The following is an 18,863-nucleotide window of genomic DNA, read 5'->3' as shown; positions in this document are numbered from 1 at the left end:
ATACTTTATTGAAAGCAAAAGTATTGCTATTATAATATAAATCATAGTTACATATTCATTTATCTTTTCCCCTAAATTGGATCGGTGTTAAAATAAATATTATTTTTCTGTGACATTTTATGTCCTCGTATAACACTGTCATTATACTAGAAACGATACTTACAAAAACGTACGAATGGTACTATTTTGGAAACGCGGCAACCGGGTTCGCGCGCGGTATCTCATGAGACTGTGACGCTCGCGGTGTGTAGAGGGCTAATTGATGGCTGTTGTAAGTGAGATGAGGAAGTTCTGTGTACCCTAAAGATCTTTGGGGTAATATTGTTTTGTGTAGTTAGTTGCGATCATTGGTTAAGTGGATAAGAAATTTTAGTAGGATAACATAAAAAAATGGCTGATAAGTCGATAATGAAGGTGGGTGAATGAGATATACAATTGATTTCCAAGTTATGCGTAATATGTGTGACGCAGGGTGAACATGCGTAGTAGTTTTATCGCGGCATGCCCTGTGTTAAAGTAAGGTTTGCTAGTGACCGCGTCTGAAGTGTTTGTGTTTCTCTGTATACAGCAAATCGCCGAACAGAAACTTAAAGCTTTTTCAATCGGCTCAATGGGAAAACGTCAGCTGTCCAAGAAGGAGCTGGAGGAGCAGAGAAAAAAGGAGCAAGAAGTAGCTGCCGCTCAGGTACTAGAAAAAAGTAAACTTAATATTGTTATTGTTTTTGAATAAACTGTTATGTTTACAAGAACAACCCGTTGTTTAAAATGTTGACTTCTATGCTCTATGTTTTACTCGCATAAGATCCACGAAACAAATAAATGATCGTAATTTCGGAAGTGGTTTGAGTTGATACTGTTGACGCACTAAATGTTTGGGTCGTACAAGTTTTTCACTGATTTGTTACGGTCGTACTTGGCAACCATTTTTGGAAAAATCAATTTATATAAGTGCGGCTGTACTTCCAGTTAATTATTTGCAATATTAGTTGGTGTTCGCCAAGTTCAGTGTTCATTTCATCTGTTGATAACGTAACGCCGAACGAAATATTGAAGAGACTTGGAAATGTTACAAGGTTACTGCAGGTATTTGACGTATTTATAAATGAAGATAAATGTTATTTATTGTTCTCCACACTGAATAACATTAAGCCCCTTACCTTCAACTCAAATCCCTCGACGATCGCGACATGTTGTGTTAGTCTATTAGTAAATTTGGACGTAAAATTTCAGCGCACGCTTGGTTATCTTGAAAGTATGCATAGGCTACAGGCGGTTCAATTGGCTCTGAGCACTATGGGACTCAACATCTTAGACCATCAGTCCCCTATAACTTAGAACTACTCAAACCTAACTAACCTAAGGACATCACACACATCCGTGCCCGAGGCAGGATTCGAACCTGCAATCGTAGCAGTCCCGCGGTTCTGGACTGCAGCGCCTAGAAGCTACCAGCGGATAGACACACATTTGTGACCTGTATTTCTGGAGATACTGTAGATTTGCAGTGTCTTAGTGCTGGGTAATGTTGTTATAATGAGCAACACAATATTTGTAATCTCATTGAGACCAATACTGAATGTTCCATTATATCTTCATTATTTGTTGGATAACCACACAATTGTGGCATTCTTGTAAATAGACTATATAGGAGACATATATTGCAGTAGAGATTAGTTGGAGTCATTCATATGTAGAAAAAATTGTCTTCAATTGCTCTAAAACAATGCCCTGCAATTAATCACTGTTTATGTAAACAACTTATTCCCATAATATGTGTGTTGCAACTAGAATATCTAGTACTGGTGTAACATGTGCAGCAGATCGTACAAAACGGCTGACACAGTGTGGCCTATCAACTACAATAATGCACAGTTTATATCTGGTATTGGATGGCATGAAATAAGGGCTGTTCTGTCAGTCACATTATTTGTTTACCAGCACAAGGCAAAGAGTACACTGAATTAGTGGACATGAAGGTTTGTTAGTCATTATTTCTACTCCAAGGTTATACATAACTATACTAATCATGCAAGACTACTGAGGACTTATCTCTGGAGTTAATAGTATGTCAATGAAGCATGATTGTATATAAATCATTTGTATCTCTAGTGCCCACAGAATTAAAACTTACACATACTCATGAGATCTGTAAGAAAAAAAAAGATGAGAGTGGAATGTTGACACATACTCATGAGATCTGTAAGAAAAAAAAAGATGAGAGTGGAATGTTGAAGATTTCCACAGCCGTATCCTTCCTCAGGAAGGACAAGTTATATCCTGAAAATTTTCTTCAGTCTGAGTTGTGTGGAGGAGTTTTAGGCCTGGTTTGGATAGCCTTGGAAAAGCTATGTTGAAGAGAGAAATGTGGTGTATGACCATCTTATTTTGATGCTTGAAGTTTATTTACTGGATCTTTCTTTGGTTTGTGGTGATGTGCATTAGCAGGTGCCAAATTATTATTTTTTTGTGTTTATCTTGTTTACATGCATTCAGTATCTTTTTCATAGTGGGTCATTCCATGTGAGCCTTGATCATTAACTATTTTGTAATATTTGATATTTAATCTACCAAGCATAATACCAAAAAATTTGGAAATTTTGATTTTGAGTTATTAATTTTTAAAGTTTCCAAAATGTACATTTTTGTCACATATTGAAACTTTTAAATGGCCATAGGCCTATATCACAATGTATTTGACATAGAACACATCTGAAATTTATGCTGTAATATTCGCCATATAGCATGTTGCAGATAGACATAATAAAAGAGACTGTCGCAAAATGAGCTTTTGGCCAATACATATAACTTTTAGTCTACAGTGGTTTTAGGTCATGCTTGTAGACAACACTGTATGTGCATGTGTGCCCTATAACTAGGCCTACAGTAAATTGAGAATTACATAAATCCCAAAAAGTTTTGCATCACCTCAGTTCCGGAACCTGTGCAGGAAATTGGAATAGAGATCAACATAAACATCATTTCCGGCCTTTTTCTTGCTCATGAAAACCACACTTTGCATGTTGTACAACTATCAGCGAGGCCTTCAGAGGTGGTGGTTCAGATTGCTGAACACATCAGTACCTCTAATACCTCTTGCAGTGATGCATGCCTGTATTCATCGTGGCATATTATACACAAGTTCATCAAGGCACTGTTGGTCCAGATTGTCCAGCGCAACCACAACTTCACTCCTGACGTCCATGACGAGGTCCATCTTTTGTGACACCATGCAGTGCAGTACAGATCGGTCCAACAACATGCCAAATGGACTGTTCAGGATTTGCGTCACTTTCTCTTCACTGATGAGTGTTGCGTATGCCTTCAACCTGACAATTGTCAAATTTTTTTTGGGTTGTTGGGGGGAAGAGACCAAACTGCGAGGTCATCGGTCTCATGGGATTAGAGAAGAATGTCGGCTGTGCCCTTTCAAAGGAACCATCCCAGCATTTGCCTGGAGCGATTTAGGGAAATCACGGGAAACCTAAAACAGGATGGCCAGACGCGGGATTGAACCATCGTCCTCCCGAATGCGAGACCAGTGTGCTAACCACTGCGCCACCTCGCTCGGTGACAATCGTCGGAGGCGTGTTTGCAGGCAACCCCTTCAGGCTGAACACCTTAGACATACTGTCCCGCAAATGCAGCGAGGTGGAGGTTACCTGATGTTTTGGGATGGCATTATGTGGGGCCGCTGCAGGTGGTCATGGAAGGCTTAACATTGTAACATTGCATCTTTGATTTTTCATTATTTTATACCATTTTATTCAGTTTAGTGCAGCATACTGGTGGAGCAAGTTCATTAAAATTCTAATTTTTCAAGAACAAAAATTTTGGCAATTTCAAACCATATAATTTTTAAACATTAACATTGTTTGTGAGCTATTTGTTAATGTGTGTGCCAAATTTTGTGGTGATACTCCAAGTGGAACATACGGAAATAAATTTTATTTTACAGCTATTCATACAGCTGACTGTATCTCATCTGCATTTGGTTTGAAATCTAATTCATTAAGCTATGGTTAGAATGAAATTATTCAGTATTGGGAGAGATCTGTAGTACAACTACATGTTCGGGGGTTTCATGAGCTCAGGGACGTCCGCGGTGCTTCTGCCGTGCTATGGACTCAACGAAGATGACAGTGCCGACAGTTTCGTGAGCTGCAGCTACTGGAATTGGAGCAGATGAGCCTCAATTGTCCTCGGGAAACCGAAGCGATGTACTTCAGATTATCCCACTGATGATGCCTTAAAACAAGAAAAGGCGAAACGCGTATGGGAGAAATAAACTAAATAGCAGCAGCAAAAGGCAGTTTAATTTACAAAACAAGTATTCAGTACTAATTATGCACACTTCACTTTACAATTTTAAAATTGTGCTAAACTATGCTATCTAACAATTAACATAAATAATGTAAGGGACACTATTCGTTTTCCATTATATCTTGTGAATGACTTCCTTCAGGATAACAACACTGCTCGAGTACAGTAGCCAGCATGTTCTCCAGACATGAACCCTATCAAATGTGCTTGGGATGGATTGAAAAGGTCTGTTTACGGACAATGTGACCCACCAATCACCCTGAGGGATCTACAACGTTGTGCTACTGGGTATTAGAGGTACTGATGTGTACAGCAATTGCGCACAGTTTGAGTCATAACACGACATCCTGTGGCTGCACACAAAGCATTATTCAACATAGTGGTCTTGCTGTCAGGGTTCTTATTCAACACAAGCCATAATCCATAGTTAGCGGTCATCCACCGCAGTAGTAGTATTCTGGTGGCCTGAGCAAGGCATGTCATTGATAGTTCCTGTCTCTCTGTATCACCTCCATGTCTGAACATCGCTTTGGTTCACGCTGAGGTGCCTGGACACTTCCCTCGCTAAGAGCCCTTCCTGGCTACAGAGTAACAATGCACATGTGATCGAACTATGGTATTGAACTGCAGACATGGTTGAACAACAGACAAAACAAGCCGTGTACCTCCTTCCTGGTGTAATGACTGGAACTGATCAGTTGTTGGACCCCTCCGTCCAGTGGTCACTGCTCATGCATGGTTGTTTACATCTTTGGGCGAGTTTAGTAACATCTCCGAATAATCAAAGGGACTGTGTCTGATACAATATTCACAGTCAACGCCTATCTTCAGTAGTTCTAGGAACTGGGGTGATGCAAAACTTTTTTTGATGTGTGTATATAAAATGGAAAGTGCATACTATCTCTCACGTTCTACATCTACATCCGTACTCTGCAGACCACTGTGAGGTGCATGGCAGACGATACACCCACTTGTACCAGTTGGAAAGGTTTCTTCCCGTTCCATTCATGTAAGGAGGGTGGGAAGAATGATGGCTTGATTGCTTATGTGCGAGCAGTAAGAATTCAGACTGTATCCTCACAATCCCTATTATTCATGTAAATTATGCGGCATATATTAGTAGAATTTGAAATAATAAAGCAAAGTGTGCGTAATTAAAACAAAAGCATACACATCTATTGACAGTAATTCACTTTAGTAGAGATTGATTGTTGAGATAAAATTAGCGAGGCATTGATGAGGAGGGAAAGAAGACCAAGTTGCTTTGTTCGTGTAGAACTCTATAAGCACATGTGCTAAGGAGACAGAAAGGCACTGTCATTATTTAAAGCACTGAGAGGTGGATGTTGGAGGACAGGTGACAAGTGCAGCCCACAAAGTGGAATATTGTACTTAATATTCTGACACTTGCAGTTCAACATTGTATCAGGAAATTAGGCATTTTATATCATGCCACTGTTTTACCTAAGGATGTTCATGAATGAAACTATTGGCTTAATATACACACACAAAATAAAGACTTTCTCTTTGCAAGACACTCAAGTAGCCCGTTGTTAAATAACAGCTGCACCATTGTTTAATTATTGATTATTTTTCTTGTATTTGTAAAATGAAACTATAATTTCTGAAACTATTTGTAGTCCTCATTGAATTTTAGTGCATGTCCTTTGTCCCTTGTGTCCACCACCCTGGGGCTTTTAAGATGAAGGTTTTAATGTGTTCAGAGTTCAGAGTGGCTGGCTTCTTTCTTATGCTCATGGTAATCTGCTTTCTTGTTTTTATTTTTTCTCCCTGTTTCTTGCTTGTCTCTGTGGTTTTCTTGTCCTGTTTTGTCCATTCTAGTGTTTGTTGTCCTCCTGTCGTTCTTGCTTTCTCCTGTTACTGTGCTGTATGTTTTCCTTGTTTTCTTCTTTCCCTTGGGTAATTGTTCTACTGGCAACAAGGGACCGATGGCCTCACAGTTTGGTCACGTCCCTATCCCCTCTTTTAAACCAACCAACCAACCTCTTTTATTGTGATCAGCCAGCCCAGACCATCTGCTCTACGATTTTAATGCCTTCTTCTACTTTTTCTTGTGGTGTATATTTTCTCTGTTTTTTTGTTTGTTCCATTTGTTTTCTTTTTAGGTGTGGTGTTGGTTGTTTTTGTACCTTGAACCTTGCTTTTGTTACAGTAAAGGGGTTAATGACCCTGTAGTTTGATCCCTTTATACCCCAAACTAACCAAAACTGCATACTGTACTGTGCCCTCTGCAGACTCAGTGCATTTCAAATTCACTGTGCCACCATGACGTTACACGACTCAACACAGTTTTGTCACAGGTCAAGGCAGACGAGGAATATCGAACACTCAAGTTAGTCCAATAAATAAATTGTTTAAATTAAACATAGATTAGCTTACAGCATTTCTTCATTTCTTTGGAGCAGCAACAAATAATATAGGCAGAATCCTTGGCAGACATGGTATTCAATTCATTATCCAACCACTCAAGAAAATCATAGGTGCTGGACTAAGTTAAAGACAGTCCCTGTCTTAACAACGCCAGAGAAGGAAAGTTGCTACTCACCATATGGCGGAGACGCTGAGTTGCGATAGGCACAATAAAAAGATTTGCACAATTATAGCTTTCTGCCATTGAGGCCCATGTCAGCAGTAGACACACACACACACACACACACACACACACACACAAATCCAACTTGCACACACGTTTGCAGTCTCAGAGAGCTGAAACTGTGTTTGGTGTCAGCTCTCTGAGAATGCAGGCGTGTGTGTGTGTGTATTTCTGACAAAGGCCTTAATGGCCGGAAGCTATAATTGTGTGAATCTTTTTATTGTGCCTATTACGACTCAGCACCTCCGCTATGTGGTGAGTAGAAACTTTCCTTCTCTGGTGTTGTTACATTCCATCCTGGATTTTCCATTGTTTGACAGTCCCTGACTTAATGTTCTTGACATTCATAAAATACCTTGTGAATAGGGTAGCAGTTACAGGTCAATCAATACATACCATTCAGAACTCTACACAGCGTACTGTTGTTGTTGTTGTTGTGGTCTTCAGTCCTGAAACTGGTATGATGCAGCTCTCCATGCTACTCTATCCTGTGCAAGCTTCTTCATCTCCCAGTACCTACTGCAACCTACATCCTTCTGAATCTGCTTAGTGTAGTCATCTCGTGGTCTCCCTCTACGATTTTTACCCTCTACGCTGCCCTCCAATACTAAATTGGTGATCCCTTGATGCCTCAGAACATGTCCTACCAACTGATCCCTTCTTCTGGTCAAGTTGTGCCACAAACTTCTCTTCTCCCCAATCCCATTCAATACTTCCTCATTAGTTATGTGATCTACCCACCTAATCTTCAGCATTCTTCTGTAGCACCACATTTCGAAAGTTTCTATTCTCTTCTTGTCCAAACTATTTATTGTCCATGATTCACTTCCATACATGGCTACACTCCATACAAATTCTTTCAGAAATGACTTCCTGACACTTAAATCTATACTCGATGTTAACAAACTTCTCTTCTTCAGAAACGCTTTCCCTGCCATTGCCAGTCTACATTTTATATCCTCTCTACTTCGACCATCATCAGTTATTTTGCTCCCCAAATAGCAAAACTCCTTTACTACTTTAAGTGTCTCACTTCCTAATCTAATTCCCTCAGCATCACCCGACTTAATTCGACTACATTCCATTATCCTCGTTTTGCTTTTGTTGATGGTCATCTTATATCCTCTTTTCAAGACACTATCCATTCCGTTCAACTGCTCTTCCAAGTCCTTTGCTGTGTCTGACAGAATTACGATGTCATCGGTGAACCTCAAAAGTTTTTATTTCTTCTCCATGGACTTTAATACCTACTCCGAATTTTTCTTTTGTTTCCTTCACTGCTTGCTCAATATACAGATTGAATAACATTGGGGATAGACTACAGCCCTGTCTCACTCCCTTCCCAACCACTGCTTCCCTTACATGTCCCTCGACTCTTATAAGTGCCATCTGGTTTCTGTACAAATTGTAAATAGCCTTTCGCTCCCTGTATTTTACCCCTGCCACCTTCAGAATTTGAAAAAGAGTATTCCATTCAACATTGTCAAAAGCTTTCTCTAAGTCTACAAATGCTAGAAACGTAGGTTTGCACTTCCTTAATCTAGCTTCTAAGATAAGTCGTAGGGTCAGTATTGCCTCACGTGTTCCAACATTTCTACGGAATCCAAACTGATCTTCCCCGAGGTCGGCTTCTAGTAGTTTTTCCATTCGTCTGTAAAAAACTCGCGTTAGTATTTTGCAGCTGTGGCTTATTAAACTGATAGTTCGGTAATTTTCACATCTGTCAACACCTGCTTTCTTTGGGATTGGAATTATTATATTCTTCTTTAAGTCTGAGGGTATTTCGCCTGTCTCATACATCTTGCTCACCAGATGGTAGAGTTTTGTCAGGACTGGCTCTCCCAAGGCCGTCAGTAGTTCCAATGGGATGTTGTCTACTCCAGGGGCCTTGTTTCGACTCGGGTCTTTCAGTGCTCTGTCAAACTCTTCACGCAGTATCGTATCTCCCATTTCATCTTCATCTACGTCCACTTCCATTTCCATAAGAATGTCCTCAAATACATCGCCCTTGTATAGACCCTCTATATACTCCTTCCACCTTTCTGCTTTCCCTTCTTTGGTTTGAAATGGGTTTCCATCTGAGCTCTTAATATTCATACAAGTGCTCCTCTTTTCTCCAAAGGTCTCTTTAATTTTCCTGTAGGCAGTATCTATCTTACTCCTAGTGAGATAAGCCTCTACATCCTTAAATTTGTCCTCTAGCCATCCCCACTTAGCCATTTTGCACTTCCTGTCGATGTCATTTTTGAGATGTTTGTATTCCTTTTCGCCTGCTTCATTTACTGCATTTTTATATTTTCTCCTTTCATCAATTAAATTCAATATTTCTTCTCTTACCCAAGGATTTCTACTAGCCCTCGTCTTTTTACCTACTTGATCCTCTGCTGCCTTCACTACTTCATCCCTCAGAGCTACCCATTCTTCATCTATTGTATTTCTTTCCCCCATTCCTGTCAATTGCTCCCTTATGCTCTCCTTGAAACTCCGTACAACCTCTGGTTCTTTTAGTTTATCTAGGTCCCATCTCCTTAAATTCCCACCTTTTTGCAGTTTCTTCAGTTTTAATCTACAGGTCATAACCAACAGATTGTGGTCAGAGTCCACATCTGCCCCTGGAAATGTCTTACAATTTAAAACCTGGTTCCTAAACCTCTGTCGTACCATTATATAATCTATCTGAAACCTGTCAGTATCTCCAGGCTTCTTCCATGTATACAGCCTTCTTTTATGATTCTTGAACCAAGTGTTACCTATTATTAAGTTGTGCTCTGTGCAGAATTCTGTCAGGCGGCTTCCTCTTTCATTTCTTTGCCCCAGTCCATATTCACCTACTACGTTTCCTTCTCTCCCTTTTCCTACACTCGAATTCCAGTCACCCATTACTATTAAATTTTCGTCTCCCTTCACTATCTGAATAATTTCTTTTATTTCATCATACATTTCTACAATTTCTTCGTCATCTGCAGAGCTAGTTGGCATATAAACTTGTACTACTGTAGTAGGTGTGGGCTTTGTATCTATCTTGGCCACAATAATGCGTTCACTATGTTGTTTGTAGTAGCTTACCCGCATTCCTATTTTCCTATTCATTATTAAACCTACTCCTGCATTACCCCTATTTGATTTTGTGTTTATAACCCTGTAATCATCTGACCAAAAGTCTTGTTCCTCCTGCCACCTAACTTAACTAATTCCCACTATATCTAACTTTAACCTATCCATTTCCCTTTTTAAATTTTCTAACCTACCTGCCCGATTAAGGGATCTGACATTCCACGCTCCGACCCGTAGAACGCCAGTTTTCTTTCTCCTGATAACGACATCCTCTTGAGTAGTCCTCGCCCGGAGATCCGAATGGGGGACTATTTTACCTCCGGAATATTTTACCCAAGAGGTTGCCATCATCATTGAATCATACAGTAAAGCTGCATGACCTTGGGAAAAATGACGGCTGTAGTTTCCCCTTGCTTTCAGCCGTTCGCAGTACCAGCACAGCAAGGCTGTTTTGGTTATTGTTACAAGGCCAGATCAGTCAATCATCCAGACTGTTGCCCCTGCAACTACTGAAAAGGCTGCTGCCCCTCTTCAGGAACCACACGTTTGTCTGGCCTCTCAACAGGTACCCCTCCATTGTGGTACTGATGCCACATTAAATATCATGAGTTCGGCAACAGCTGGTGAACAGTCTCTCTCTCTCACACACACACACACACACACACACACACACACACACAATTTTGTTTGTTGAATGAAACTGAAGTCTTACCCCTTCCGTCTACTTGCTGGGATAATGTGACACAAGAATCCGTTAAACAAGGCAGCGGAATTACCCTTGTTGATGCACTGAAATGCTAGGGAGAAGTAAATTTTTGAGTTATCCAGCACCTAACAAAATCAGCATTGCAGTTGACGTTCTTGCGCCAGAGCCATCGACATACTGTGGTAATATATGGAAGTTTAGTGATTTAATGACATCTTCATGACATAAAATGGCTAATCAAATAAAGTACTACACAGCCTACAGATACCTTCTGGGGATGACAGTAGAGAGTCTTATTGAAAGCTTGAGATAACATATAAATCTGACGCAGGAAGAAATTCGAGGACCATTTATCCAAGAATGTCACTGCAACAAACTTTGTTCTCAAGGAATATATACGTCTTAAATTTCCATTACCTTGCTCGCTATCATTTTGCTCTGCCTTGCAGGACCTATTTAGTAATTAAAATTGATAACATTTCTCTCACCGCCCGCTCCCACGTACCTTCTCATTTGTGTGTTTAACCTACACGTCCCAGGTGGGATTGTTTCAGCAGTAGGCTGGTGTAGAGTTTTCTGTTTAAAATAGTGTTTCTTACTTTCTAAATTTTGAATTCAGCTATGAATTTTGTTATGTGGTGTTTGTTTACGATGATTGGTCTTTATTATGCCTTACTACATCTTAACAGCAGTAATTCTTTGGGAATTGAATTGTTTCAGGCATTTGAAGAGTTTGTAGCAACCTTCCAAGAAGCACCAAAGTCTGGAAAGGTATGGGTTAAAGCTGGCACCTATGATGCAGGGCGAAGGCGTAAGTACATAATTTGTAATGTGTATTATCTTTTTGTTGAAAAGGTGTGAAATTTAACAAACTGTCAGTTCAATTAGTCTCAGTTGCAAATTACTAACACTACTTGTTCACAGACAAATGGAAAAGCTGATACAAGCTGATCTCGGGAAAGATTAGTTTGGATTCTGTAGAAATGTTGGAACACATAAGGCAATGCTGACCCTATATCTTGTCTTATAACATAGGTTAAGGAAAGGCAAACCTACATTTCTAGCATTTGTAGACTTAGGCGAAGCTTTTGACAATGTTGACTGGAATTCTCTCTTCGAAATTCTGAACGTGGCAGGGGGCAAAAGGATATTTATAATTTGTTCAGAAACCGGATCGCAGTTATAAGAATTGAAGGGTACAAAAGGGAAACAGTGATTTAGAAGTGAATGAAACAGGGTGGTTGCCTATCGCCGATGTTATTCAGTCTGTATATTGAGCAGTGATTTAGGAATTAAAATCTATGGAGAAGAAAGAAAAAAAGAAAACTTTGAGGTTTGCCGATGACATTTTAATTCTGTCAGAGACAGCAAAGGACTTGGAAGAGCAGTTGAATGGAATGGGCAGTGTCTTGAAAGGAGGATATGAGATGAACATCAACAAAGGCAAAACAAGGATAATGGAAAGTAGTCTAATTGAATCAGGTGATGCTGGGGAACTAGATTTGGAAATGAGAAATTGGAGGTAGTAAATGAGTTTTGCTATTTGGGAAGCAAAATAACTGATGATGGTTGAAATAGGAAATATATAAAGTGCAGACTGGCAAAGGCAAGAAAGGGTCTCTGAAGAAGAGAAATTTGTTACATCAAGTATAGACTTAAGTATCAGAAATTTGTTACATCAAGTATAGACTTAAGTATCAGGAAGACTTTTCTGAAAGTATTTGTATGGAGCGTAGCTATGTTTGGAAATGAAACACAGACAGTAAACAGCTTTGACAAGAAGAGACTATAAGCTTTTGAAATGTGGCACTACAGGAAAATGCTGAAGATCAGATGGGTAGGTCACATAACTAATGAGGAGGTACTGAATAGAATTGGGGAGAAATTTCTGGTACGACATGACTAAAAGAAGAGATTGGTTGGCAGGACACATTCTGGCGCATCAAAGAATCGCCAATTTAGTACTGGAGGAAAGCGTGGGGGGGTAAAAATTGAAGGGGGAGACCAAGAGATGAATACGGTAAGCAGATTCAGGTTGGTGTTGGTTGCAGTAGTTACTCGGAGATGAAGACACTTGCGCAGGATAGAGTAGCATGGAGAGCTGCATTAAACCAGTCTTTCGACTGAAGACAAGAACCATTAACCCGAACAAAGATTGTGGATGTTTTATGGAAAAAATTGCCCGCATAGCCTATTTCATACCACTAAGGTTGTTTTCATTCCTTTTTATGATGTGACCATAGTATTCTAATAGTTGATTGACGGTATCGTCGTGTAGATGATCCCTAATAGTGCTGCCACCTTACAGCAGCATCTGCTCCTGCTTACTCCATTAAATTTGTGTGCCTATTCTTTTCTGTATGTTGTTGGCACACGCCTACTTTTCAGGTGTCTTCTTGCCTTAGGGCCTGCTGTTAACAACAGATTTGAGTCAGCTAGTGTCAGCATCTCCAATGAACTGCACATAGTAAATTTATTGTTTTTGTAGAGGCCTTATGCATAATGTTTACAGCTGAGATATTTTCTGTTCTTTCACTAGAGCCGGTGTAATGCACTTTGGTTCATGCTGTGTCTTGTAGCCTGCATTTGATTTAGCAGCATTACATCCATCTCAATTTTTGCATAAAATTTCTGCATCTAGGGCCTTATCTGTGTCAGTACTAGTGGCAGCAGCACGAGAATTCAAAAACTGATGGCTGATCCTTTTCCAAGTATCATTAAATGTAATGCCTCTCACTGTTTTCTTTAATAGCCTCCTGCATTGCTGTTTCCATTCGTTTTTCTGCTGCTTTTACCATTTTGTGTAGTAAAACATCTTTGTGTTTTGGTATTCTTGTAGTGTGGCATGGCAGATTCATTGCAACTCACAATATTTTCCCAGCAACAGGCCTTTTCCCAATGAACCCAGTCCACAAATATACCTTATTTATGACTCAAATAAATCATTACCTTTGCAGTTTTATTAAGTAAAAAAATTTATTCTGGCTTTTACAGTTTTCTCATGAAACTGTCAATCTATGAGTTAACTGATATCTTTTAGAGGCATTGTAGGGAAGCAGCAGACTCACGCCTTATAAAATTCACATCAGTCTTTCCATTGTGTACCAGCCTAGTCCGCCGTAACTAGCTCTGACATCATAAATATTGTGCAATACTTAAAAATGAAGTAAATAACCTGAAACGTTTCTAGCATGTCAGGAGTAATACAAAATCAATATGTGTTGGATATCAGTTCAATAACTTTAACCATTTTCAAAATTTGGACATTTTTCTATAAAAAGCGTTGGTGCAACAGAAAATTTATATTTAGATTCCTTTTGCATAATAATTTAGTAGAAACAGTATTCTGGATCTCACAAATTAAAATTTTAGTTGAAATTCATGATTTTCTGGTTTTTGTCTTAGAAATTAAGGAAGCAAGATAGATTAAGTACGCGAATAAATAAAGGTAGGATGTTTAAATTTAAGTAGAAGGAAGATCCGCTATAATCATAAAAATGTGAGAAGTTTCAACAGAATAACTATAAAACTATAGCTATAGCGTATCTCCAAAGAGCAAGTTCAGAGCTCTTCTACTGCGTGTAGTGTAATTAAATTAATTCTCTCACCCAAAATATTTGACTTAGCCACATCAGACTTTTATTATGATTACTTACCTGTGTACTGATTGCACAATTAAATTGAAAGCTACATCGGCCATCTGCAAAGGAAACAGTGATTTATTCGATAACTTAAAGTGGTGCATTACTAGCCCAGCGGCTAGTCGGGAGAGCAGATTTGATCAGGCGTTCCCTTAGCTGTCCGCACCGCGGCTTTATATGTAAGAACGCTGCGTGAGGGAAGGAAGGCCCCATTTCTCTCCAGATGCTGATTAGCGCACCGCCTGTGCCGGGAGTTGCGTCCCGTCGTTATCGTTCATATAAACAGCCTCAGATGCAGTAATAAGTAACTCAGGATACGCGTAACCATGAAATCGTTTTCGAGTGAAGTGTTAATTTGGGATGACGTTAATGATCTATCTTAAGTTTGCGTATGTCGTATTTTCTCGTGCTGCTGCAGGACAGACATTCTACCGTTATTAGTGTGGCGTTTGATGGACATTATTGTCAAATTATGGCAAGCATTCACTTAAACATTTAATTTGAACAGTTACAGTGGCATCAGCGCATTAGACTCTGAACTGCTCTGGTAGTTGGATTGTGTGGATTCTTTTTGGTCTGTGACTTTCAGAATATAGTGAACATTTTAGAGAGAATGGTGTTTGATTATGAATCCCATACAATCTCTTAATTCCTCAGAGCTATAAGCTGTAGCTATAAATGTATTTCTCAAATGAAGTGGGCACTAGGAATTCTAATTACATACTTCACGTTTTGCTAATCACTTTCTGGTTGACAATATTGTAGTTAGAGAGCCAGTGTTGAGAACAGCGAACAACAGCATTAAATAAATAATAGGAACATTAGCAATTATTCCACCCGCCGCCCCACAGCACCTTCAGTGATGTTTACTTTCCATCCACATAAAATACAACTTGTGATTTCCTTTTTGCTCCTTTCATTATCAAACATAGTAATTAACACACAAGATCAGTTATATACCAACACAACAACACAAAGAATGAAGTAGTTACACATGTTTTACCAGGAACATTACATGCACAACATAAATAAGAATCACAGCTGTTATGCCAGTCCTACCAATATATGCAGCAAGATTTCCACTATAATTTTAATCAAATGACAGCCTTCTAGACCTTATAGCTCACAAGATATTAAATTTTAACTGAACAATGATTTATGAATTCCTAAAAATGTTCTACATGCTTCGAGTCAACGGAATTTAATAAGTTGCACACCAAATTAATCAGCATATTCTAAATAATGTTTCTGCGTAAAATCTTAAATTCTTTCAACAAAATGCCCATTTCTCTTAAAGAACTCTCAGCTAAACAAGAGCTACGGGCTGAACATTGTCTTACATGAGCATGCCTTCCTGAGAACAACCATGAGAAAACTAGAAGTGGAACATTTAGAGTAAGAAGCAGAAGCACACTGGATAATTTTCAGGTACAAGGAATACTCTTTGAAGTACAGGAAAACAGATGTTTGAGCAAAGCTTAGCCAAAAGCCCTGTTTTTGTAAGGTAATGTTCCCAATGTTGATTCTTATTTTTTGAAGTTGGATTTTTTCTCTTGAGCTAAAATCCCTGAATATTATTAGGCCCAAGTTTATTCTTGGCTGTGGAGTCTAAAAGCTCAGACTCAGTCTTTTGATTCTGCAGTAGGTGCTGGAAATCTAGAATTTAGCACAATATGGAATTGTGTAAATAAATATGATGCTTCTCGGGTCTATTTGCCATATACACTAACGTAACAAAAGTCATGGGGCAGCGATATGCACATTTGCCAATAGTTTAAAAGGGCAGTGTATTGATGGAGCTGTCATTTGTACTCAGGTGATTCATGTGAAAAGGTTTCCGATGTGATTATGGCCTCACAAAGGTAATTAACAGACGTTGAATGTAGAATGGTAGTTGGCGATAGGTGCGTCAGTCATTCCACTTTGGAAATTGTTGTTGTTGTTGTGGTCTTCAGTCCTGAGACTGGTTTGATGCAGCTCTCCATGCTACTCTATTCTGTGCAAGCTTCTTCATCTCCCAGTACCTACTGCAGCCTACATCCTTCTGAATCTGCTTAGTGTATTCATCTCTTGGTCTCCCTCTACGATTTTTACCCTCTACGCTGCCCTTCAATACTAAATTGGTGATCCTTCTATGTCTCAGAACATGTCCTACCAACCGATCCCTTCTTCTAGTCAAGTTGTGCCACAAGCTCCTCTTCTCCCCAATTCTATTCAATACCACCTCATTAGTTATGCGATCTACTCATCTAATCTTCAGCATTCTTCTGTAGCACCACGTTTCGAAAGCTTCTATTCTCTTCTTGTCTAAACTATTTATCGTCCACGTTTCACTTCCATACATGGCTCCAGGATGGTCCCTTAGGGAAGGGTGCAGCCTGTTTCCGTACCCAAACTTTCACAATCTTCGTAATCCAAGCTTATGTGTTGTCTGTAATGATGGTGCTATTGAAGGGGTGTTAAACTCTAATCTTTGTACTGTTGTCTTGTAAAAAATCTAATTTGGCCTGCAGCTAGCCCTCGTTTAGCTTTTGTTTGGTCGTTGTCCTCTGTACTTTTGGCAGTATCCTCAGTTGCTTGCCACTTATGGCCATAGAATAGAACAGAATAGAATAGAATAGAATAGGCACAACATTAATAGGTACCCTTTTGCTTCTGCTTTTTACGCAATTGGGAAGCATCATTCTAGCTATTTTGCTTCCCTGTCACTCATTTTAATTTCTTTTGTGAGGAGATGATGTGGAAATGCCAGCAACTTCATCTGCATCACCATTTCCTATTGGTAAATCATACAAAGCCAAAATCATTGCTGGTGTTTAAAACAGCTGGTATGAAATTGCTTATGTGCTCTCACAATTACGTCACTCTCTCCATTGTGTGAGAGTGATTGATGGGAAGCATATAGTCCTACAGTGCCCTGTTGCTAATGGGAGTGAATTTTATGACTTAAAAGGGCCATTTGGCATCGTGCTGCTGGCTGTCACTGACAGCTGCTACAACTTTTTGCATCTGGATGTTGGCTGTCAAGGAAGTATTTCAGGCAGAAGTATAGTCAAGAACATGGCCATAAGTTAACTAATTCACAAAAAAATACTGAGTTTGTCACAAGTTGAATGCTTACTTGAAGGAACAAAGGGCCTTCCATATGCTTTTGTGGCAGACAGTGTGTGTTCTTTACATTTCCAAACATGTGTGCAACTTGTTGCGAACATTGGCCATGAATTAGTAGACAGAAACATGGTTTGAAACATTGATGGAAACTTGTTGCAAGCTCAGTCTGAATACGGTGTAAGAGACTTGAATATTTTCTTACTTTTCTTCTTCTTTTTCCTTTTTTCCCCCCCATTTCAGTTAGGTATTATTGTAGAGTGTCTCTCTCCTTGTATGTCCCTCATATTTTTTTAGACGTGTTACAGAGTTCACAATTCATTCCATTTTCCTATTGGTTCTATCCTCACATGCACACCTGATGCTTTTTACTAACTGTTATAACAGTCAGTTTAATAGTAGTAAATATTGTAAATATTGTGTGTGTGTGTGTGTGTGTGTGTGTGTGTGTGTGTGTGTGTGTGTGTGTGTGTGTGTGTGAGAGAGAGAGAGAGAGAGAGAGAGAGAGAGAGAGAGAGAGATTTCCAAATGTTTTTCCTGTAGAAGCATAATATTAGTCACCCATCCCATACCTGGGTTTAAGAAGTATGTTTACTTCTGGGGGCATATGCATAAGAATATAGTACATACTCTTCGCAATCTGGATTGTTATTTATAAATTTAATTCGTATCTTTTCTATGTGGCTGATACAATGCAGTTCTAGAATATATATGGAAGTAATTTAATTTGTTATACTTTTTTAATTGCAGAGGAAGATACTCGAGAGAAAGGAAAACTGTATAAGCCTCAATCTAGGTTATCTGAACAGGCTGAAAAATCTTCTACTGCTGAGAGAGCACAGGAATATGCGAGATTACTTGGGGATCGGAAACCAGATAGACCTGGCAAAAAGAGAGACAGAGAAAAGAAAAAAAGTAATTTGGAACTATTCAAAGAAGAACTAAAACTGTGAGTATACTTGTCACTGTGCCAGAACTTACACTTTTATTTCATGCTGTTTTTTACTGTTCCTGGTGATTAACCAATACATGGATGTATATTAATTTTCGTAATCTCTTTTGCTTTATGCGTTTTTCATAACCTGGCTCACGGATGCTCACGGATGCTTCTCTGTCTCAATGGCAAGACAGTATAGCTATCCCCATCCTTAAGCCCTGGAAAACCCAACTTCTCTTGACAGCTACCACCCATTTAGCCTTATGAATGTACTTAGTAAACTGCTCAAATGGGTGGTCAACTTCAGATTATGTTGGGTGATGGAATCTCTGGGCCTTTTGTCCCTGTACCAGTGTGGCTTCCGGGCAGGGCGATCTCCAACTTTATCTTTACTCCAGTTGGAATCAGCCATCCGACAGGCTTTTACTCACTGCCAGCACCATGTTGAGGTCTTCTTTGACCTACATAAGGTGTATGACTTGG

At 39.4% G+C, this 18,863-nt stretch overlaps 1 protein-coding gene across 1 annotated transcript in view; it reads left to right on the top strand.

Moving 5' to 3' along the window:
- The first annotated feature begins 244 nt into the window (after positions 1 to 244).
- Positions 245 to 18,863, top strand: part of LOC126345604 (U2 snRNP-associated SURP motif-containing protein) — a 146,999-nt gene continuing 128,380 nt past the window's right edge. The window contains exons 1-4 of the mRNA XM_050002114.1: positions 245 to 414; positions 569 to 685; positions 11,415 to 11,505; positions 18,194 to 18,392. Coding sequence (XP_049858071.1) covers positions 391 to 414; positions 569 to 685; positions 11,415 to 11,505; positions 18,194 to 18,392 — 431 coding nt within the window. The 5' untranslated portion in view covers positions 245 to 390. The remainder of the gene's footprint in view (positions 415 to 568; positions 686 to 11,414; positions 11,506 to 18,193; positions 18,393 to 18,863) is intronic.

The sequence above is a fragment of the Schistocerca gregaria genome, chromosome 1, assembly GCF_023897955.1.
Source record: "Schistocerca gregaria isolate iqSchGreg1 chromosome 1, iqSchGreg1.2, whole genome shotgun sequence".
Taxonomy (NCBI): Eukaryota; Metazoa; Arthropoda; class Insecta; order Orthoptera; family Acrididae; genus Schistocerca; species Schistocerca gregaria.
Note: the sequence above shows the minus strand (reverse complement) of the source record. Positions and strands in the feature narration are given on the sequence as shown.